This window comes from Penicillium subrubescens (genome assembly GCF_028828155.1).
Source record: "Penicillium subrubescens strain IBT 31985 chromosome Unknown utg000001l_segment0_segment0, whole genome shotgun sequence".
Taxonomy (NCBI): domain Eukaryota; kingdom Fungi; phylum Ascomycota; class Eurotiomycetes; order Eurotiales; family Aspergillaceae; genus Penicillium; species Penicillium subrubescens.
Genome location: NW_026643151.1, coordinates 2013349 through 2034825, shown reverse-complemented (window position 1 = coordinate 2034825; position 21477 = coordinate 2013349). Strand labels below are relative to the sequence as shown.

The 21477-nt window shown below is 49.4% G+C and overlaps 10 protein-coding genes across 10 annotated transcripts; 5 read left to right on the top strand and 5 right to left on the bottom strand.

Annotated features, from left to right (window-relative positions):
• Positions 1–206: 206 nt before the first annotated feature.
• On the top strand, positions 207–878 carry N7473_000664 (ankyrin repeat-containing protein ANK1; the record flags this gene model as incomplete). Its single annotated transcript, XM_057146604.1, has 3 exons — positions 207–221; positions 287–464; positions 553–878. 3 exons carry the CDS (start codon positions 207–209, stop codon positions 876–878), a joined length of 519 nt encoding a protein of 172 aa, XP_057014490.1.
• Positions 879–1250: 372 nt separating this feature from the next.
• Positions 1251–2695, bottom strand: N7473_000663 (putative L-serine dehydratase). The gene is made up of 3 exons (XM_057146603.1): positions 2495–2695; positions 2372–2425; positions 1251–2304 (listed from the first exon to the last, which is right to left on the bottom strand). The coding sequence occupies exons 1-3, from the start codon at positions 2569–2571 to the stop codon at positions 1311–1313; spliced, it is 1125 nt and encodes a 374-aa protein (XP_057014489.1). The 5' UTR covers positions 2572–2695; the 3' UTR covers positions 1251–1310.
• Positions 2696–2840: 145 nt separating this feature from the next.
• Positions 2841–5535, bottom strand: N7473_000662 (aconitate hydratase ACO2). Its single transcript, XM_057146602.1, has 2 exons — positions 5461–5535; positions 2841–5386 (listed from the first exon to the last, which is right to left on the bottom strand). The coding sequence occupies exons 1-2, from the start codon at positions 5503–5505 to the stop codon at positions 3032–3034; spliced, it is 2400 nt and encodes a 799-aa protein (XP_057014488.1). The 5' UTR covers positions 5506–5535; the 3' UTR covers positions 2841–3031.
• Positions 5536–7774: 2239 nt separating this feature from the next.
• On the top strand, positions 7775–8746 carry N7473_000661 (uncharacterized protein; the record flags this gene model as incomplete). Its single annotated transcript, XM_057146601.1, has 1 exon — positions 7775–8746. One exon carries the CDS (start codon positions 7775–7777, stop codon positions 8744–8746), a length of 972 nt encoding a protein of 323 aa, XP_057014487.1.
• Positions 8747–8770: 24 nt separating this feature from the next.
• On the top strand, positions 8771–8974 carry N7473_000660 (uncharacterized protein; the record flags this gene model as incomplete). Its single annotated transcript, XM_057146600.1, has 1 exon — positions 8771–8974. The coding sequence occupies one exon, from the start codon at positions 8771–8773 to the stop codon at positions 8972–8974; it is 204 nt and encodes a 67-aa protein (XP_057014486.1).
• An 801-nt stretch (positions 8975–9775) lies between these two features.
• N7473_000659 (uncharacterized protein) lies at positions 9776–11513 on the bottom strand (the record flags this gene model as incomplete). The annotated part of the gene is made up of 8 exons (XM_057146599.1): positions 9776–9931; positions 9992–10177; positions 10238–10451; positions 10506–10672; positions 10740–11018; positions 11070–11094; positions 11148–11229; positions 11294–11513. The coding sequence occupies 8 exons, from the start codon at positions 11511–11513 to the stop codon at positions 9776–9778; spliced, it is 1329 nt and encodes a 442-aa protein (XP_057014485.1).
• A 337-nt stretch (positions 11514–11850) lies between these two features.
• Positions 11851–13132, top strand: rpp1 (ribosomal protein P1). Its single transcript, XM_057146598.1, has 4 exons — positions 11851–12026; positions 12216–12293; positions 12409–12541; positions 12601–13132. Exons 1-4 carry the CDS (start codon positions 11958–11960, stop codon positions 12645–12647), a joined length of 327 nt encoding a protein of 108 aa, XP_057014484.1. The 5' UTR covers positions 11851–11957; the 3' UTR covers positions 12648–13132.
• Positions 13133–13479: 347 nt separating this feature from the next.
• N7473_000657 (PQ-loop repeat-containing protein) lies at positions 13480–15229 on the bottom strand. The gene is made up of 5 exons (XM_057146597.1): positions 14914–15229; positions 14162–14766; positions 14056–14105; positions 13939–13997; positions 13480–13884 (listed from the first exon to the last, which is right to left on the bottom strand). Exons 1-5 carry the CDS (start codon positions 15031–15033, stop codon positions 13735–13737), a joined length of 984 nt encoding a protein of 327 aa, XP_057014483.1. The 5' UTR covers positions 15034–15229; the 3' UTR covers positions 13480–13734.
• A 1549-nt stretch (positions 15230–16778) lies between these two features.
• N7473_000656 (uncharacterized protein) lies at positions 16779–18664 on the top strand (the record flags this gene model as incomplete). The annotated part of the gene is made up of 2 exons (XM_057146596.1): positions 16779–17085; positions 17154–18664. 2 exons carry the CDS (start codon positions 16779–16781, stop codon positions 18662–18664), a joined length of 1818 nt encoding a protein of 605 aa, XP_057014482.1.
• Positions 18665–18921: 257 nt separating this feature from the next.
• N7473_000655 (uncharacterized protein) lies at positions 18922–19727 on the bottom strand (the record flags this gene model as incomplete). The annotated part of the gene is made up of 2 exons (XM_057146595.1): positions 18922–18971; positions 19025–19727. 2 exons carry the CDS (start codon positions 19725–19727, stop codon positions 18922–18924), a joined length of 753 nt encoding a protein of 250 aa, XP_057014481.1.
• Between the last annotated feature and the right edge of the window lie 1750 nt (positions 19728–21477).

Below are 21477 nucleotides of genomic sequence, written 5' to 3'. Positions count from 1 at the left end.
ATTCGAGCTTTTTCCGACGTGTACATACTCTCTGTTCCTGCTATTGCTTTCCGGTTTTGCGACAGCCCCAATTTCCTGCTCTCCCGCTGTTTCACTACGGAGGGTTGCCTGCGTTTCAGGTCACCGACTGGTCTCGTCCCTGATTCCGCGCAACGGGATTCCTTACCTCTTCCTAACGAGAGCTTGAATTTCGACGATTGAACACAATGGCTGATGACGAGGTGAGTAAATTGGCACCTGTCTATTCCTTGACCAAACTACTGCTAACAAGACTCGTTGTTCTTAGGGCGCTTCTCCCCGCGAGCTGGTCGTGGAAGCCTGCCGCCGCGATCAACCACACCTAATTGAGCAAGTCCTGCACGACATGGAGAACCAATCCAACGAGGATGTGGCCAAATTCTTCAACGAAGTCACAGATACCATGGGAAACCACGCTTTGCACATCTGCGCCAGCTACGGCAGCTGTATGTCGGGCCCCTCGACCTCCACTTGAATTCGACCCGTCCCATTGTTAAAGTGCAAGACTAACCGATTGAATCATTCACTCTGCAGACGATGTCATGGATGCCCTTTTTGACATCCAATACTTTGAATGCGATCCCCTCACCCGAGTCGACAAGGACACACCCCTCCACACCGCCGTACGCTTTGCCAACGAGAAAGACGCCGAGCTGGGCGCGGAAATGATCGCCATGATGTGCGAGGCTGGCTGCGACCCGCGTGTGCGCAACAAGCACGGGCAAAAACCGGCTGATCTGGTCTACGATAAACCTGCGATTAAGCAGACGCTCGCGTCGGCGGAGTATATCTTGGCAGAGGGTATTCGCAATGACGAGGGGAATGGGTCGATCCATGATAGTGCCAGCGATAGCGAATAAGCTAGATATCGTGGGTTCGGATAGTGCCGGATTGTCTGGAGAGGCTGGGATCTGTTTCTCATAGAGGCCGTTGGATAGGTCCTAGGGGAGATGTTGTCTTTGAGCGTTGGTCGGTCTGTACTTTTGTCTGCGTATACAATTTTGCACGTTAGACCTGGCCTTGTTATATTTTGCTTATTTCGAGGCTATGATGATAATGAATAAAGTCCATTGCATGTTTTGAAGTGAGAAAATGATTGTATGGGTACTGCTTAATTCCGCTAGATGCGGATGTATATATTTCGGGCAGAACAGACCAACATATTGAATAGGGCCGATGGCCTCCCCTAGACGCAACGAATAGTTATTAGATAGGGCACATTGATCAAACATCTTGAGTAAAATCCAATCCGTGGATCTGAACAAATCTAATCTAATCTAATCACAATGCACTCAAACCCACCCATCCTGCAACTTCACTCTATACTCCGCAATCATCTCAGCCGTGATATTACTTCCGCCACAAACAACAACCACTACTCTCGTCTCCGGCCTCAAATCTGGAATTACTTCCTTCAACCGCTCTCCAACCGCAACATCCAAACTAATCCCACACGCTAGCTCCACCTGCAACCGAGTCTCATCCGCCAATCGCACCACACCCTTCGCAGCCTCGGCGTCCGAGCCTACAACGCTGGTGACATTAATGCCCGCCGGCGGGGACTGGGCATTTGCAAAAGACTTTTCTGCAACGCATAGTGCGCCTAAAGAGGTAGCTTGTGACTCGATGGCAGTCAGGGATGAAAGTTTGCCTTGTCGAAGCGAGTGCGCTAATGAGTCTGCGCCGCGCGTTTCGACCGCGAGAACATGAACGTTCTTTGATGGAGAGGCTCCCGCAGTGGACGGAGATGATGGAGAAGCCTTGATATACTTCTCCAACCCCTCAATGACCCCATTAAACAACCCACCACCACCAACACTGCACACAATAACATCCGCCGGAAAAACGCCCTGCTCCCCCTCCTCCCGTGGCGGTAACTGTCTCGCCATCTCAGCAATCATACCTCCAGCACCCTCCCAAACCAACGGGTGATCGAATGGCGGGACATATACGTTCACAGTATCCGCCAAACCAGAACCAGAGCCCGGGTCTGGATAGGTTTGACTTGGGACTTGATTCTCAATAAACTCCCGCCGCAGATACGTATCCGCCTCGAACCAACTCGCCCCATGCTGAATCACCTCCGTGGCCCCGGCATCCCGTAGCTTAGCTATCATCATTGGCTTTGTGCTATGTGGAACGATCACGGTGCAGGCGCAGCCTAGATCGCGAGCCGCGTGGACGGCGGCTAGACCGGCATTACCGCCGGAGGAACTGTAGAAGTGCACATTCTTGGCTTTGGTGGCATTTTCCTTTAATTTGGAGAGGATGAGGTTGCCGATTCCCCTGGATGATGTTAGTTTCGGCCCTGGCTTTGGTACTGTGGTGAGGGTGGTGAACGAGAATAACAAACCGGGATTTGAAGGAGCCGGATGGTTGGAGAAGGTCTAGTTTAAGAAAGATGCGGCTGAAGGATGAATTAGCATCTGGTTGTTTGAAGGTTGGCTTTTCTTGGTTACAGGAAAAGTCTTCTTACCATCCTGCTTGCTTGGAGAGGGTGGCCGACTCAATGAGAGGGGTTTCGATCCATGGTCTTTTAATGGGAGCGTCCATATTGGTGAGTTCTTGAATGAATATAATAAGATACAAGATCGTGGATTGGGCGTAGGTAAGTTTTATACACCGGCTAAGTACCAAGGCTTGGTTCCCCCGCGCAGACTTGGAGCCAGTTATCGAGTCCCCACCAGTGCGGGATGACAACCACAGGGCGTGCAGTAACTAGTACCAAGAACATTCCAGTCCTTGTCATAGTATTCCATATTTACCAATCAGTAAATTATTAAGATTATAGAAGGGCAGGATTAACATAGAATACAAATCACATTGGATATCATCTAGCCCACACAAAAAAAGACAAAATCGAAATCTAAGTCTCCAAATACACGAGTGCAGGCTGTGCTAATATAGTAAAAGAAAACAAAAAACGACAAGATTGAAAAATGCATCCCTCAGCCTGGCTCAACAACTCCTGACCGAAACAGAACTTTTATGTTCAAAACAAGATACATTCCCCCTATTGCGCACCAGCATTGGCCTTCTTGGCCAGCAGGTTCAGGGCACTACCAGCCAGAATGAAGGCGGACTGGTCCTTGCTGAGAGTGTGCTGGACGGGGACCAGGAAGGACTCGCCGGTCTTCTTCTTGGTCACGCGCAGCTGGATCTCGCCCTGGCCACCGGCCTGGAGAACATCGTACAGGCCGACGGTGTCGACGATATCGCAGGCATCAATGCGGTCGTAGTCCTCGCGGTTAGCGAACGTCAATGGCACAACGCCCTGCTTCTTCAGGTTGGTCTCGTGGATACGGGCGAAGCTCTTGGACACGATCACGCGGCCACCCAGGTAACGGGGCTGCAGAGCGGCGTGCTCGCGGGCAGAACCCTCGCCGTAGTTGTCCTCGGCGACAACGAGCCACTCGATGCCGCGCTGCTTCCACTGCTCAGCAAGCTCGGGGATGGAGTGCTGGTTACCGCTCTCGTCGTAGGCAACGTTGGTCTCGCCGGTGGCGGCATTGACGGCACCGATGAGAGTGTTAGCCGAGATGTTGGGCAAGTGGCCCTTGTACTTGAGCCAGGGGCCAGCTGCGGAGATAGTGTCAGTAGTGCACTGGCCCTTGACCTTGTACAGAACCTGCAGGCCGCTCAGGTCGCCCTTGGGGAAGGGAGCGAAGGGCTCGAGGAGAGCAAGGCGGTCAGAGGTTGGGGAGACGATGACCTCCTGCGAGGCGTCGGGGACAGCAGCGCTGGGGAGGAACTTGGGGTTACCCTCCTCGAAACCAGCACTGGGCAGGTCGAAGCCCTTAGGAGGTTGGAACTTGAAGGTCTCGCCGCTGGGGGTGGTCAGAGAATCGGTCATAGGGTTGAAGGTGGTGCTGCCAGAGTAGGCGAGGGCAGTCACGAGCTCGGGAGAAGCCAGGAAGTTCATGGTCTGGCGGTTACCATCGTTACGACCGGGGAAGTTACGGTTGTAGGAGGTGAAGATGGCATTGTTCTCGCCCTTGGGGACGTCATCGGTACGCTTCCACTGGCCAATGCAGGGGCCGCAGGCGTTAGCCAGAACAATACCACCGGCCTGCTCGAAGGTGTTGAGGGTCTGGTCACGGTCGAGGGTCGCGCGAATCTGCTCACTACCGGGAGTGATGAAGAAGTCCGCCTTGGGCTTAAGACCAGCAGCAGAGGCCTGCTTGACCAGGTCCTCAGCGCGGGTCATATCCTCGTACGAAGAGTTCGTGCAGCTACCAATGAGGCCGGCGCCGAAGGTCTCGGGCCACTTCTTCTCGCGGACAGTTTCGGCGAACTTAGACAGAGGAACAGAGAGATCGGGAGTAAAGGGGCCGTTGACGTGCGGCTCAAGTTCTGAGAGGTTGATAGTAATCAACTGGTCATACTCAGCAGAGCTATCGGCCCGCAGAAGGTTACCGGGGCCAGAAGCGGCAATCTCGGCCGCGGCCTTAGCGACGTGACCACGGTGAGTGGCCTCGAGGTAGGGCACCATGCTAGGCGAGAAGGGGAAGAGCGAGGTAGTAGCGCCAACCTCAGCACCCATGTTACAGCAGGTAGCCATACCCGTGCAGCTGAGAGTCTCGACACCAGGGCCGTGGTATTCAATCACGAAGCCAGTACCACCACGAACGGTCAGCTTGCCAGCCAGGTGCAGGATAATATCCTTGGGGGAGGCCCAGCCGCTCAGCTGGCCCTCAAGGCGAACACCCAAAATCTTGGGGGCCTTCAGCTCCCAGGGAGCATCAACAAGAGCATCAACGGCATCAGCACCGCCAACACCGATGGCAATGGCACCCAGACCACCACCGTTGGGGGTGTGGCTGTCGGTACCGAGCATCATCAGACCAGGAGCAGCGTAGTTCTCCAGCACGCTCTGGTGGATAATACCAGCACCCGGAGGCCAGAACTCAATACCATAGCGCTTGGCAGCACTCTCCAGGAAGTCAAAAACCTCGGCATTGCCCCGGATCGAAGCCGGCAGATCGGTGTCGGCACCGCGCTCGCCGACAATCATATGGTCGCAGTGAATACTGGCGGGAACGGCAGTCGAGGGCAGACCGCAAGACATGAACTGGAGCAGGGCCATCTGAGCCGAAGCATCCTGCATGGCCACGCGATCCGGCTTCAACTTCAAGTTGGCCTTGCCCCGGATATCACGGCCATTGTTGGTACCGGAGAGTAGCGACTCCTCGGGGTTGTCCAAATGGGCGTACAGAATCTTCTCGGCGAGGGTGAGAGCACGCTCAGAACCCAGCACCTTGCGGACCTGCTCGAGATTGCGGACAATCTTGGGGTAGGGGGGCATACGCGACGAGGCGGCTTCGGTGGCCAGGCCACGGGAGAGTTGCGGAGACAGGCGTGCGGCCAGCTATTGCCGATGAGTCAGTTTTGTACTATTCAGAATTTTACAATCCAATTAGCCCAATGCAGCTCAGTACTTACCCTGCGAGAGGCGGCAGCCCGCTGCCATACTAGCTGGCTCACCATTCTGAAAATGCGGAGGGGTGGAAACTGGGGAAAGAATGGCGAGGTCGAGGAAGAGTTAGTTTCAAGGGCTTTTTTTCGTCGGTCGGCATTCGTTATTTGCATGCTTGTTGATTGGCTGGACATTGCGCCGATATCGGGATCGCCACGAGTGTGGGGAAGCCGATTCGCAAGAAAGAGATAAAGAGATTCGGAGATCTGATACAGATATGCTTCCACTTGTTGGTTTTTGAAGTATCTTTCTAAAGGTTATTTCAATTGTCTTTCCTGATAGTTCAGGTATTCTTTTTTTAGTCTATCGTTCAACTTGTGACCGAAAAGATGATTTTGAACTTTGGGTGTAGTTCCGAACTTATGAAACCCCACTGTACAGTACCGCCATCCATTATGATTGTGTATAGCGAGAGAGATAAATGAAGGACGTCTTCTAAATTTATCTCGAATTGGGTTCATTCTTAAACCGATGGGCTCTTCCAGGATATTCCGATTAGCCAGATCAATAGGCCATAGGTAGGTACAGTGCTAGTTCAAAAGTTCGAGAGAACGGGACAAACCAGGCATGTTTCAATGATTCTTATCCAAAAGCTCTTTTGAAACGTCTTTTCAAAAGTTCTTTCTCTAGGTCTTTCTAAAGGTCTCTCTCAGGGTCTTTAAACGTCTTTTTAAACAACTTTTTGATTATCTTTCTTGATGGCATAGATACCATTCCTCTGATCTATCATTCAACTTGTGACTACAAAGATGATTTTGAAAATTGGTCGGGGTTGCAAACCGATTGAACTCACTGTATGTGCAAGATCGTCTTTTAGATTTTTTGTGTAAGCCAATAGAAAGCACTCTCTATAGATGCTAACAGAGATAGACGTCAACTGCGAAAATCCTGTTTGTAATCAGGCCTCCCCCTATACACAGAAAATTACTTCACATCCAAGTATGACGGGATAGAAATGCTCACTAGTTTTCGTTGGAATTCTCGAATAAACTTTAACTTCAATTTCATTGCCACCAGAAAGCTAAATTAGAAGGGGATACTTCGAGATGACACTTCTCGATCTGAATCGAATCTGGAACCGCTGACCCATGCATGTTGACCTCATTTTCGGGCTCTTGTAGATAGCTCAAATCCCGCTTTTTGTTGTGTTGTATTCCTACAAAAGAGTCGTTCAGCCACTGCTGCAGCTCAGCTACCAGGGCTTTAATGAATAGCTTCAAAAGCTAGAGAAACGACTAAGAGTAAGCTGATAATTCTGATACTAATCTAAATAAAGGCATACGTCATCTATACAGAGAATGAGAAGAATTGCCATAGTCCGAGGGAAGTATAGATTTGGGGAATTTTGGACAATTCACCTTATCTTCTCATACTAATTGAAAAGAGTTCTTCTTTCAGGAGACTTCTTTCATTGTTCTTGGAATTCCAAGCTCGGGCTCATGTGTGATGTCATGCTAAGCACACAATCAGGAGCCTGAGGGATGTATCGGAATACTGTAGAAACTTAGAAACTACGTGAACTGCTCGTGGTGGGTCTACACCACAAGCCCTGTCAAGCGTATGCGTCCTGTAGGTTCATGATATACACGCCAAGACAATTATCGTTACCGCAAGCCCCTGTGAACATGATCATCTACAAAGCCCTATCACTCGCTAAAGTGATGGGTCGACCCAGTGGGTTGGTTCACTTCAATGTAAGGAATCGGTGAATGTGATTGGTAGTGGATGGCGATCGAATCTCAAGATATGGAAATTTATGATACGATCGTTACTAGCCCGGTATTATCGTTCACTTAAGATATAAGTAGTCTTGTGTATGTCCTGTTGTCGATCTTCGAATGATCAACTGTGAACACCATGTCTTCTGAAGGTGTGAAAGTTCATTATTGCCGGCCTATAATGCATGGATCGACTTGTGGCATAAAATAAACCCAAGTGTGCAGCCCCACGAGGAGTAACTGCGAGTAATCACCACCGAGGCTCCTCAATGGTTGCAAGAGCAGTTGAAGAACAGCCATGTGAACCGGGAGCAGCTGGAAAGCATCATCGCTTGCTTCAAAGCCGCCGCACGCGCGAAGCTCATTTCATTGGGGGGCAAATTGCCCCCATCCTCTGTTGAATGGGATGTTTTGTCAGAATGTTATGACCCTGGGATTGATTGTTCATGCGAAGGCTTGTATCCGGCACCTTCAGAGATTGATTTATCATCACTTGAGAGTTGTGGCTGCAAAGCAATTGAACGGACGATCAAAGTGGGAAAAGACGCCATTGGCAAGGAAGATGAATGGAACAACTCCACCCTTTTCTCTTGGGGAAAAGCTCGCAGCTGTCGTCACCGAGCTCATTTTGTCCAACGCAGATGAACAGCCCACACCATCCTCCTGTGCAGAATCTGGAAAAACCTCCAGAAAGACGTCCGGAAAGACGTCTTATTTGCCCAAATTCAGAGCCCCGGACCGGCGACCCACACAGCTTGACGATCTGGATGATTCCATCTACCATCAAATTTACCCGACACAAGAGAAAGCCCGGCTCTGCGCCGATGCCAAACACTTCTACGTCGTGTCCAGCGGTGCAAGTCTTGTTGATCCGGGTATCATTATGGCCAGTGCCGGTACTGGGAATGATTACCTTATTGCAGACTACCACGAGGAGGCAGATGATAAGACACTCGACATACTTCGAAAAGTCGGTGCTGCATCCATGGCCTTTCTCAAAATCTGTGTGTATGCCGGATTGATGAGCGACTGGCAATTTGACAACCTTTTGGCCATGACTGTACAATTTCGAGTCCTTGGCTATTGGAGAGTTCACTCAATGCCAAGGCGACCTAGCGAAGCTTATGGAAGCCGAATGACTGGTCTAATTATCCATGGACACATTGACCTTGGTCTGATGGTGGGAGTGGTGGGAGCCTCTCTTGCAACTGGTGAGACGATCAACGAGGCCGAGTTCATGCAGCTGATGGAGACCTGTACTCTAATCAACGACATGTTAGACTTTAGAGGGGACAAAGTGCAAAAGCAACGAGAGAATGTAGTCCGCCATGGTCTTCGGGGCTCTGCTTGCAAGTATTTGGACGGCAGTATTGCAAAGTGCGTAAAAGGAGCCGCTGAGCTTATTGGGCGCCGGAAAATCAACGCTGGTCATTATGAGCCTTTGCAATTGGGGTCTCATGGCATGCCATCACAAGGTGTACGAGCTGGTCCGTGGGTCCCATCTCAACGAGCAGAAGGAAGTGTGCCTTTATGAAACCACGAGCGATGGAAGTATGAGATGCTCCTGCAGGCCTTGAACAGCTATGGTACCTTGGGCAATGATGGTCCCCGTGTCACTATGAAGCGGAAGGCTCTCCAAATTTCGTACCCAAAGTACAAGCAGACACCAGAGACCCATTTTGCGTGGTTGGCAGATGCCGCGAGAGAGATGCTCAATCCTAGCAATCTCCGACGACTGGTAGATTTTGTTCACTCTGAGTAGGATGGACATCTCGGCGATGTCAATTATTGTCCATAGCTAAAGGCTGAGGCCAATCACACGACAGGCAAAGCCATGTTCGGATATGGTGAATAACAGAGGCACGTCGAGTACCTTGACTTCCTCATAGTACCTACTAAGCCTTTTCAAATGGACAGATATAGTGAAATACTATGAGTTTGGAACCCTGATATAATTTCAAGATCGTCTTATCAGTCACGACTTTACACGATAGACTATAACGAGATTTTAACCCTAATAAAGACGGTTCAAAAGACATGTAGAAAGATCTTTTAAAAAAGGGAAAGTTCAAACATATAGATTTACATAATAAAACCATTTTTAGTCTGGTCTGGTCTGGATGTCGAGGATCCCACCATATCCAAAAGAGGTGGTATAGTGTGTCGTGCGATTAGCCCCAGCCTGGGTAAAACGTCTATGCGTGTGTGTGGCGGACTCGTTCATTGTAAAGGTCTCTATTCAGGTTAAATTTTGAAAGAATGTTACAAAGCTCATCGTATAAAAACAAATTCAATTCAATTATCGAAAATATCGGCATAGCAGAATCCCTTCCCCCATATCCAATACCAGTGCCTGACTGGACCTTAGAACTTCCACAGATTGAACGCCACGCAAGTCATGAAAAACAGTACCAGAAAAGGGAAGAAAATCATTAAGTAAGAACGTAAAGTCACAGAGCATTCGAGGGCGTTTTCATCGATAATGACGCCCGTTCTTGCACACAAGTATGAATGAAGACAATTCAGATAGAAGGGAAGGCTTGTTTCTACAAGGAAAATAAGCCTAAGATTGGGACTCATCGTCGGCAACGGCCGCTCGGAGCTCCCAGACCAAGTCGTAGCATTCGGCGAGCAGAGAATTGACACTGCCTTGGCCTTCTGGGATATCGGGGCCAATGTAGAACTTGCCGTCGACCCGCATATTATCAATCGAATTGAGCTACTGTCATCAGTACGGGAACTACTAGATGACTAAGACGAAAGGAGTGGAATGTCATACCTTCATACTGTAAGGATACAGTTCGCGTGAGTTAGACACGCCTCCCGACTCCTTGACTTCAATGAGACATCTGCGAAGAGTCTGCAGCTGGTTGTAAACAGGTAGAAGTGCCTCAGACACGGGCTCAGAAGAGATCAAGAGCGCGTAAATGTATGCGTAGCTGCGTCGGATAAGGTAAAGCAACGTCTAGATGGGGTATAGAGTTAGCAATTATTAGCCAAGATTATGAAGAATACAAAGAGTTACCCGTTGCGCATGTAGATCTGCCGGCTGACTTTCAGCATCGACAAAATTGCCATTCACCCGCGCCTCGTCAATGCGATCAAGCTTTCGCTGGTATCCAAACAAATCGGTTTCTCGAAGCGACCAAGCTTGAGTGACAGAGAGTCGATCGAGCTGGTTGCGAATCTCGAGAAGGCGGTCGTACTGTTCCTGGAACCGTTCATCGATTTTGCCCTGACTGCATTACAATTAGCTGGGACTCGATAGAGATCAGAAAAAGCAAGTGACCTACCGCTCGAGGACGATTTCGGTCCACCGCCAGCAGCGATCCATCAGTGACTTCAAGTCATCGGATCCGGCCTGAACGTTGCCGTCGGCATCCACAAACTTGCCATCCTTTTGAGTATTTTCAATCTTCTTCAGCTGCTCTCGAAGGTTGTTCACTTCTGTTGCGGAGAACTAAACAAGGAAGGGGAGAATTTAGTCAGTTTGACCGTTGAATCTCTGTGCTGAATAAACGACGTACCTTGGAGCGTGTGTTAACAGCAGATGTGGACCGCAGGATAGACACCAGGGTCTCATGTGTCTGCACAAGGCCCGGCGCAAGTACAGCAAGTCCCTTTTGTAACTTTTCCAACGAGAATTGACATTGTTTCATTCGGCTTTCGAGGAGAGTGAGAAGAGCTGGGGAGTAAGTGTTGCGCCCGCGGTCAAGGGTCTCTCGCATCGACTCGAGAGTCTTCGTAATGGAGTTCAAATCTTTGGAGCTGTAGAATCCAGCTTCTTCAAGGTGATCGAGAAGGCGCTGAAGTAAGGTCAGATAAGAATTGGGTAGGATTGGCGTTTGTGAAAATACCTGAATCGTAGCTGCAAGTGAATACCTGAGCGATGTGTGAGTATGGATAAGAGGTTCGCGGGGTACATGACAACTTACACTGCAGGAGCCTCATTGTTCCTACCCACAGTCAAAAAGAGCAAGGAAATCAACTGGAAGCAGTCATCCAGGACATAGTCCACTGGGAAGTGAAGCAAAGTTAGCAACACTCTGGCATATCCAAGCGCGGCACTTCCGGCACTTACATCGGTTATGTACTTGACGACGATCCTGCACTTTGCGGGCGGCATTAAGCTTATCGACTTCTCCAACTACCTCTTCATAGAGTGGAAGAACGTCGCGAGACTTGATGTAAGATGATTTGTCTTGTTTCAGGAGAAGAAGGGCATCTCGAGTCCGGAGCAAGCGCTCAAGGATGGGCTGTTCCCGCGGATCCTGCGGGACCGGTACGGCGGGGGAGTCCATGGCCGGAGCGCAAAGGAAGTTGGAGAATAGTAGATTCTGGAGGGATCGAATGTACTCGGGTTGGCGACTAGAGGTTAAGCTGTGGCTTGTGGCTTGGAAGGAGACAGAAGAAGATTATCGCAGGGAACCCCACACGGTTGTGATGTCAGTTCGGGATTGATATTGATATCCGTCTTGCGATACGGGGTGCCCATTACTCCGAGATTATGTCATCATAGACTATTTCCGGAACGGGACTAGCGTACAAGCCGGTCTTGAGTCACGGGGAGGGGCTCGGCGCTAAACCGGATTTGGCCAAGCCCTAAGCGAGGGCTATTTCCCACACACCGCTGGGCCGGTTACCCTGTTCGGATAGGCCTTTGACGATACACTTCCTTCCCTTCTCTCCCTTCCCATCTTCATCTTCAAGACACCCAGTCCGGTCAACACCACCCCGTCGACAAAATGTCTACCGCTGAGCTCGCTGTCTCCTACGCCGCTCTGATCCTTGCCGACGATGGCATTGAGATCACCGTACGTGCACCTGTTTCCTGTGATTGAATTCAAATTCGTGGAGGATGGCCATTCCAATTTGCGCAACGGGTTTTCTGCTTCGCGGAGGACTCGAATCGCGTTGGAGGATCACGCCCGCAGAACCTCAGTTCATCACCGCGCAACGACGAAATTCTGGTCAACCGAGACTAATTGAATATCTTGATATAGGCCGACAAGATTCAGACTATCCTGACCGCCGCCAAGGTCCAGGAGGTTGAGCCCATCTGGGCCTCCATCTTCGCCAAGGTAAATCCTTGAACTCCGCGTCTTTGCACTTCGATTTTCCCGCGACACCTGAGCACACGTCGAAACGCAAAAGTCTTGAATATCCAGTGACTTACAAATGTTTTTCAATCCACAGGCTCTCGAGGGCAAGGACGTCAAGGACCTCCTGACCAACGTTGGCTCTGCTGGCCCCGCCGCCGCCGGTGGCCCCGCTGCTGCCGGTGGTGCTGCTGCCCCCGCTGAGGCCGCCGCTGAGGAGAAGGAGGAGGGTGAGTTTTACATAATGGATCCTATACACAACGTGAGCCGATCACTAACTCCCGCACAGAGAAGGAGGAGTCCGACGAGGACATGGGCTTCGGTCTGTTCGACTAAGCGCCTTCACCGTCCCGAATTTGAAGTCGTTTCCTTTTTGCTCTTTCCCTCATCTTTTATTCCGCCTCCGCCTCATGGCTTCCTCGACGATTCTCTCTTGTACTCGATACTCCACGACCCCTGCTACGAAGATCCAAATCACGGGGAAGAAAAAAAAGAAAATAGCAAAAGATTCAAACGGACATGGACATTCAATGGAGACTGGGTGCCCGGGCTACCCCCGATTCACAAAGTGACGGGATTAGACCCGGTCGGTTGCCGATGTGATACCGAAACTAGTGTTGCTTCCAGGATTATAGGGGAAATTGAAGACAGACGTTTGGCACACCTTTTTTTCTGATTTGTCCATGGCCGTGACGTAAAAGTCCGGTCTGGCAGGTGTAGAGATGCATGCTGTGTTTCCATGCTTTTCCCCCTGCTCGATGATCTAGCTCTGTTCATGTCCTCTCTCATGCGACCATGAACAAAAGAATTATCTTTGTGATTCTGCTTCAAGGTATTTTCGTAGTTTATAACGTCTTTGGCGTGGTAATATGTAGCAGATTCGTCGCTGTTTTGAGTTGTTCCCTGTTCGAGGTGGAGGGCATGGCTACCAAGCTCCCTTCTATTTCCATGGGATACATACCTGATATGTTCCTGTCTTCGAAGGATTACGGCCTTGCCTTCTGACTGGCGGACAGATAAGCAAGGTCGCCATCAACGACTCGAAGTCCAAAGAGCTCTTCACTTTTGCGATAAGCTGGATGAACTTGTCAACACAGCTGGACATTAACTACCTGAAGCTTGAAGATCGTCAAATAATCATCATTGGCGATGCATATTGAGCTCTACCGTGTTCATATCAAGCGATTTCATTGCGTCAGATAACCCCAACATCCTATTTATGTACATTGCACAGCGTATTTATCCACATCAAAAACAGAAAACGCCATGCTCGCCTTTTGAAGTTCACCAACTAATCCGACATGATACAAAGCCATTAGTCAAGCAAAACCTCCCAAAATTGACAAGCGTAGCTAATAGACATCCACCGATAATGACAAAAAATCCACTTCCCAAAAAGAGAATCGTTCATCGAACAGCTCGATCATGAGGTTAGAGTTGACTCAGCATCTTGGACGGCGTAGAGGCGGAATTGAAAGAAGATGACGGCATCTTCTGCCATGGTACCCAGCGATCCAATGAGCCAGGGTAGGTTGGTGACCACATAATCATGGTCAGTTGAGTGGCACAGAATCTATGTTGAATGTTAGTTATTTTGGCTTATCACACCAACTCGAAGAACACGTACCCCGGCGCCGTAAGTCAGATTACCCAGAAGGGAAAGAATGAAGAAAAGGAGCGAGAGACCTGGAGTTTGGGTTTAGCTTCAAACACGCCCTCGGGATTGTTGGAGCAGACAACGTACCTTCGCAGGACTGGTCCCGATAGTTCTTGTAAATTTGGGGCAATCTCGCTCTGCAGCGAAAATTAGCTTCACAAGTTCCCTTCTATGACTTTGGTGTACAACTTACCCCAGATAGCACACAGCACTGGCATATCCCAAAATCGCACCACTAGTTGCCATATCAGCTGGCTTATTGTTCTCCCGAGGCGCCGGCGCCCAAATTCCCGTCTGCCAGGCAATCGTCCACCCAGCCATTCCAACCACAAAAATACCGATCACGCTAATCAAGTTCTTGATCCACGCCTTGCGCCCGTACTCACTCTCCTCCACGATTTTGGCTAGGGGATCTTCAACCTGACTTTCACGGCGACCCGCGCCCTGGTGACCACGCATCGAACCGGACGATCTCCGTCGACCCGAGGCAGCAGGGAAGGAGTCGCTGAATCGCCGGCCGAGAAGTGGGGTGGTTGGATCGGGGGTCTCGGTCGACGAGCGCCGGCGGCGGAGGATGTTCTCGCGACGCGAATTGCGCGCCTTGTAGTAGAGGCATTGGGCGATAAGAACACCGTCTGCGATACAGAAATACACGGCAATGGCGACAATGACGGGAACTAGGCCTGCTAGAGCGCCGCCGAGGAGATTTGTTATGTCACCGATGAACCAGACGAAGACGAAGAGGAGGGAGATAGCCTCCGCGTTGCCATTGCGATAGTTCTCGATGAGTTGGGGTACCTGGAGATATTATAGGTCAGGGAGCTGTACCCATAGACTCTTTCGCTTCAATTTTGAAAATTTCCTCGTTCTTGGAGGGGTAAACGCCCCCAATTGCCCCGTGCACGCAGCACGGGGCGACACGATTGTGAGAGGTAGGAGTCATACCAATAGGAAAATCCAGCAAGTCATAGACACCGAGCCTAGTAAACCAGATGCCGCTTCACGAGGCGTCAGAGGCACTGCATCCTCCGACACCATTCTGCTCAGTATCTCAGGGAGCGCCATAATGTGTATTGCACCTTCTGCACGGAGCTCCAAAGATAAAGGGCGGCTGAGCTGATGAGCTGAGCGGAAAAATGCGATCGGGAATCTTCCTATGACGGAATCGATGCGGGTCACTCCCGAGACAAGGTGGACGGGGATGCGAGCTGCACAGGGTGCATAAATAGCAACTGGGAGTCGAATTGGGTTAGAATTGAAGATTTTTAAAGATAAGAAGAAGATTTATTTAGTGTTGCATCAGTGAATGCACGGTGCCTCGCGAAACAAAGGCCGATGACTCAGCTTGTCAATGATGTCGGGCGCGCACGGATGATAAGCACCTCGTGCGTCGGCTTGCATCATCGCATTGGCCCACAGCCAATACCATCAAATGTATATGACAGCCTCAGCCCTACATACTTTGTGGCACTTAACACACATTCAATGCTGTCAAATATAACTGAGAGGAACAGTGGCTGTATCTGACTGTTTATTGAAGAAAAAATAGAATCGTGTTCTAACTAGAGCGCTGGCACTTTATCGCCCTCAAATGCCGACAGACTATGGCCGACCGTCTCTAGATCTATAGATCTGCCTCGCTGTCTTGCAGCAACAATAACCAACCACCCAACTTTATTCAATTACTTATGCTAGAGGCCCTTAGTATCACCCAAAGTCTCTGATTTATACCAAATCACTGTGAACAACTCTTTACAAATCCTTCCGAGTGCGAGTTCTGAACTGGACAAAAAGGAAAACAGTCAACATCTCAATTGCTTATAATCAAGCGGCATAGCCGAACTTTTGGTATTTACATTAGCTGGGTATGCTGTCTTATATAGATACTCATCTCGGGACGTAGTAGGCGTGTTACAAGAAAATCAATTGTTTCTAGTAATTACTCTTGTTATGCAACATTTCAACACCCACAAAAGGGCAGATTGACTGTAAGTGTTGCCTCCCGAGATTGGATATATGCCAGCATTTCACTGGCAGCGTTTATAGTCCATGGGAATTTATTGTCACTGGAAGTTGAAAAAATGTACTCCGTCGAACTAGAAGTGCAGTGGGAACTTGTTCAATTCCTTGTATAGTGCACGGATTTAATCTGCTTGTATAGCCAGGGCCTCCAATTAAACCCTTGTCCCTTAGTTAAACAGCTAAAATCTTCATAGCCAGCAACAAATTTCCAGCCAAGTGGACACTGCCCCTGAGTCCCTGACAAAAATGATTAATGCCGAGATGATCCTGGTCAAGCATCTAGGCCCCTACCGGAAGTCGACCGGCTGCGGACTCCATCTGGAGCTACAAACCCAGACAGGCAATGATCAATGCTTAAAGTAAGTACTTGGCAAACAGGCTTTATAAAGCTCAAGCTATCAGTCATGGAAAAATTAAACTGTGGGGGGTTCCGCATAGATGAGGGTGAAACAATGTTTCAAGAGGGGCCCGGATTATACACCCTTTCTGGCCTCGGCTACGAGGTTTACTATAGGGAACTAGTGATGGGGAACTAAACAATCTACATTAAGGGTGCGCTTGGCAGCACATGAAACACTCACCATGCAAACCTGACTCTTTAACGTTATTTGCTTGAAGCATGCATCGGAATTCGTGTTCGTATCAGGCCATTTAGCCCGTTTCGCCTCTTTTGCTTCTTTTGTAGTGTTCGTCGAGACAAGGTTTAAAAAGAGTGTAGATCCCGGAAGATCTACACGATCCAAATCAAACCAAAAGCAGTAGCACCGACTTTCTTTTCTTCCCCCAAAATGCGTGGGACTTTCATTCTTTCTCTGCTTTCTGCGGCGCTGGGCGCTTCGGCTGGTCTGACCACTTCTAACTTGGAAACTCATGTCGATGTGCTGGCACTCGACAGTGCTTTCAACCCAGTTAAGGAAGCCTACTGGACTGGCTATCCTCACCACCGTCGCACTCCTTTTGCGGTGTCTCCTGATGGAAAATCTGCCTACATTGCCTATCTGGATTCTAGCGAGACCGATGTTCACGTTCAAGAGTTGGATCCCACCACTTTCGAGGCTACGGGAACTACGGTTACCGTCTCTGGTGGAAAGGAAGGTATGATATTCAATATATTTGATCTGCGTGAAATTCTAAAGACACTGTAACTAATTGAAAGCATACAGCTGGAGGTCTTGTTGCCCACAACGATGGCTTCGCTATTCTAGTGAACGAAGCCATGCCATCGGGTACCACCAATGCACCACCCAGCGATACCCCCGTCGCTGTCCTGTACCGCTACACCGAGGGCAAGCAAACCTGGAAGACTTGGCTGGGTGGTCCTGGAGTTCACGCCTCCGACGGCCTCTCTGCCTCCCCGGACATGAACGGAGACCTCGTCTATTCTGAAAGTGAAGGTCTCTACGGCGCATACTTCGTTGTCACGGATTACACTGGCGATGCCTCTGGTCACTACGGTGACAGCATTCAGTATGTCACCAAGACCGGAGAGCTAAATACCATCTCCGGTGCATCAAGCTCCTGGGGATGCAGCCACAACACTGGGATTGCTTTCGAGGCTGCCGACCAGGCTCCTTTCGCTAGTATCTGCGCTGAGGACCAGGGCGCGATCTGGCTGAACACTAAGGGACAAGGTATGATGAACGACGGAGTCAAGATCTCCAATGAGAACACCACCAACGGTGGCTCTGGTGAGCCCATGGGTGGTATGTCCGGCAGTTATAGCGCGCTGGCTCGCTTTGCCGATACCACCAAGTACATCTTCGCCTGGGTTTCTCGTGGTGCCATTGACGTGACCGAGAACACGTGGATAGGTGATGGCTACACTCACGTCAACAACCGCACCAATGGCCGAAATGTTGCCATCTCCCTGTTCACAGACAAGTACACCAAGGTCGGCGACCAGGCAACCTCGGTCGTTGGCACTGAGGATGGAGACAGCCAGGTCAACTGGGTTACCAAGGGATCAAACGACTGCTCCAATGCCCACGCCGCTACTTTTGGCAGCAGCTCGGCCCTGGTCACCTGGGAAGAGATCTCGAACCCGATCTGTGACTACATCGCGATGGGTTGTCGGGGAGAGTTTGCGGGCACTTTCTTCCAGGAGGTGAACTCCGATGGTACCACCATTGGTGATGCTTTCACGAGTACCGATGTCTACGTTGCGGGTGATATGGTCACCATGTCGGATGGTCGTATTTGCTGGCCGTATGTTAGCATGAAATGGGATCTGTCGCAGGCGGTTGGGTATGGTACTACTTCTTCGACTACTAAGAAGATGTCTTTTGCTTGCATGAGCACTGGGGAGACCACTAACACTACCACTTCTGCCGAGATCACGACCGTCGCTGCTACTAAGACCACTGCCGCCGCCGAGACCGCTGCTGCTGCTATCCAGACTACTGCTGCCGTTGAGACTACTTCTGCTGCCGAGATCACTGTCGCCGCCGTTGAGACCATCACTACCGCTAAGACTACCACGACTACTGCTCCCGCCGAGCAGGCTGTCCAGGCCGTGACTACCTTCGCCACCCAGGCGCGTCAGTCCTTGCAGCCCAGCACCGTTGTATCCACCCCTAACAGTGTTGTGAGTGCCCAGGCCATCCCAACTGGCAGCGCTCAGGATACGCTGGACTTTATTCGGGCTGTTTTCAGATTCTTGGTCGGTAGCAACTAAGTGCCAAAAGGTGTTGAGATGATTCCTGTATACTGCGCCTTCGCAGACGCTATAAGTTGAGCCATTTTACCCCCAGCTTCGATTTGTTTTTGGCCTAAGTCTGGATAAAACGTTGTTATAGCCCACAAAATACAGGCAGACAATCCTCAGAGACCATAAGATGTTGATGCTTTCTGTAGACTTGATGACTAGCTCACAGATAGATTTCAAATTGGTTGAGTTCACCGAACAATACCCAAAAGACCCAGTATAATTGACTAAGGGTTTTTGCTAACCACTTCCAGATTCTTGATCTCGTATAGAGTTGCTATAACCAACACGTTAGCTTCATATCAAAAGTAAAAAAGAAGATAAACATACTCCCTGTCGGACCTGGGCTACCACTGCTACCCTCCATCTGCAAATCAATAATAAGTTCTAACGGCTGCCCAACAAGGCCTTTGGCATATTGAGTTGTAACGAGAGTTCCGTCCAAATAAAAGTTGACTTTGACATCACTCCCATTCTCATCACGTAGCTCGGCAAGAACTGTGTGAAATTCCGTTGGACTCGGATATTTGACATTCAGAGCCTCTACTGCACTCGATGTATTGAAGGTATTGAAGCTGATATCTCCAGTACCCATCCACTCAGCAATGTCAACCTCCGGAGGCCAAGAGTTCACACCGTTCAACCAAAAAGCAGGCCATGTACCCTTTGCGACTGGGGCGATGAAGTCCGCAGTAAAGTCCAGGCCTCCGGATTTAGTAACTGTGAAATGCTGTTTGGCATACACGGTTCCAGAGTCCCATGCGTAGTCTGAGGCTCCAGTGTATACCGCCTCTAAGGTAAGAGTTCCCGCAGTTTTTATCACCGCGTTGGAGCTTTTCATGATCGCGGCGCCGTTGTGTGTGTCGCCCCATGGATAGTTGTAGTTGAAGTATTCGGCGAGCGAAGAGGTGGAGTCAAAGCAGGATTTGGGGATCAGAATGCTGTCGCGTTTGGTGAATTGGTTCTCGGGGCTTGGTAGTGCTAATGCCAGGTAGGGCAAAGTAGCAAGGAAAAAGGTCGATGAATACATCATGTTGTGAGTATGTTGGTTTTTCTCTGCTACGATTCTTTTTGCTTGTTTAGTTATTGTTTTCTGTCTGGGAATCGGCTACATTTATACTCCACTTGCAGTACTCAGCCTAGCTTGCAGGGAACACTTACAATGTAGATCTACCTCAAGTTGGATAATTTCCGTCTGCATTCCGTAGCCTTTAGACTGGAGCCCGAGTGACCTGGAAAATGATTTTCCAGGCCACCATAACTACGCATGTTAGAGACCAGAGCTCCCGCGCTGATCATGTTTCACAGATGAACAGGTTGATTTGAACCTTCGACAACCCCCGCACGGGATGGATGCCTTTATAGGTGAAGATTAACACCCCGCCGGAGCTTACCGTGGATAGGTTACATTGTCTTCACTTTGAATATTGCGATATTACCCCATTTGTTAAGGGGACTCCTGATAATGTTGTGAAAATTCCCCTGGGACGTTGTGACACGACGTATAGTCCCCCAGACTAAAGTCTCCCCGGAGAGGCTGAGAAAAACAATGCCTGGATTTTGAGGAATCGATTCCCCGACCCCATTCTCCGACCGTTTTGATATTAAAGGCGGCATAATGTTGGCTCTTAATATTCGTCCCAGCCTTGAATTGAGCAGAAAAACTTATAGTAGCTGGCTTGAGACGAAGGACAGTAATGAGAGGCTCGAAATAGACCGAGGTTGCGGTGGAAAGCACACCAAACTACACTGTTCAATATTTTAATACATAATGCACTGCATCATGTGGCCATCAACTTAACGGCGCAGTGCCGATCCCTATTAGATCTAATCATGACCATGATTTCTATGGCTAGAATTAGCATCGCACCCCCAGTCAATGGCAGATTTCGTGGACTCATGATGTTGTGACACGTATTACTCGCTTGACTCCCGAGATTTGTAATCCTATACACCTGTAGTAACCTGCTTATCATATGTAAAGTTGGATTATTGAGCCGCATCGAACCAAAATTGCCTTGGGCAAGCTCGTAGTTTACACTAGTGGAGTTAATGAGCTAGCGAGGTTAGAGCAAATGAAACGTTTCCACCATTCATTCACAGTCAGTGATCACGCTAACCTGACCAGTATTTCATTTTGTAAAAGGTTCCTGCACTTAGCGCTTTTGTGCTCAAATACGACACAGCCTCCTCTTTGCTAATCATATTGCATATAGCATGTGATGAGCTATGTATACTTGAGAGCTAGTGAGGGGTCAATCCTCTTTGTTTACTGCTTTTGGATAGGTGACATGGTTTGGAAAAATAATGATCTAATGGGCTTAACCCAACATGATAGTATTAGAGGCCTCTATGGCCACATGAGTTGATATAATGCATGCAGAGGGCCTAAGAAGGCAACACGAATGATGGGAAAAAGTTGGAGTTATGCTCCAGGTTTGGGAATAGAGAAGGCTAGCCAAGAACCTACGAGACTCAGCTGGAGGGACCTATTTTAGAGATGCCGCAGATACCGCAATTATCTGAGAAATACAGACATAACTAGCCTTGTTCAAAAAATTTTTTTTTTTTTTTCGTAAAAAGGGAGTTACTTCAGAGAAGGCTGGCAACGCATGTACTTCAACTTGAGCCTCAACTTGAGTGGGGTATTCTCAGTCCAGAGTGAAGATGCAAAGCAAACTACAGTCAGGATGACAACCCTTGCTACGCTGACGTGGCCATCCCTTTAGCCATAGAAAAGAGCCGTATATTGATGCTCGAGGCTTATAAAGGGCCTTTACTTC

Excerpts from the sequence above, each read along its gene's own strand:
- N7473_000663 (XM_057146603.1), bottom strand. The coding sequence starts at position 2,571 with ATGGACGCTCCCATTAAAAGACCATGGATCGAAACCCCTCTCATTGAG. Across the intron at positions 2,426-2,494 it reads CTCTCCAAGCAAGCAGGATG|CCGCATCTTTCTTAAACTAG; the intron begins GTAAGAAGACTT and ends TTCATCCTTCAG. Across the intron at positions 2,305-2,371 it reads TCCGGCTCCTTCAAATCCCG|GGGAATCGGCAACCTCATCC; the intron begins GTTTGTTATTCT and ends AACATCATCCAG.
- N7473_000662 (XM_057146602.1), bottom strand. The coding sequence starts at position 5,505 with ATGGTGAGCCAGCTAGTATGGCAGCGGGCTGCCGCCTCTCGCAGG. Across the intron at positions 5,387-5,460 it reads GGGCTGCCGCCTCTCGCAGG|CTGGCCGCACGCCTGTCTCC; the intron begins GTAAGTACTGAG and ends CATCGGCAATAG.
- rpp1 (XM_057146598.1), top strand. The coding sequence starts at position 11,958 with ATGTCTACCGCTGAGCTCGCTGTCTCCTACGCCGCTCTGATCCTTGCC. Across the intron at positions 12,027-12,215 it reads ACGATGGCATTGAGATCACC|GCCGACAAGATTCAGACTAT; the intron begins GTACGTGCACCT and ends ATCTTGATATAG. Across the intron at positions 12,294-12,408 it reads GGGCCTCCATCTTCGCCAAG|GCTCTCGAGGGCAAGGACGT; the intron begins GTAAATCCTTGA and ends TTCAATCCACAG.
- N7473_000657 (XM_057146597.1), bottom strand. The coding sequence starts at position 15,033 with ATGGCGCTCCCTGAGATACTGAGCAGAATGGTGTCGGAGGATGCAGTG. Across the intron at positions 13,998-14,055 it reads TCGGGACCAGTCCTGCGAAG|GTCTCTCGCTCCTTTTCTTC; the intron begins GTACGTTGTCTG and ends CCCAAACTCCAG. Across the intron at positions 13,885-13,938 it reads ATCTGACTTACGGCGCCGGG|ATTCTGTGCCACTCAACTGA; the intron begins GTACGTGTTCTT and ends CATTCAACATAG.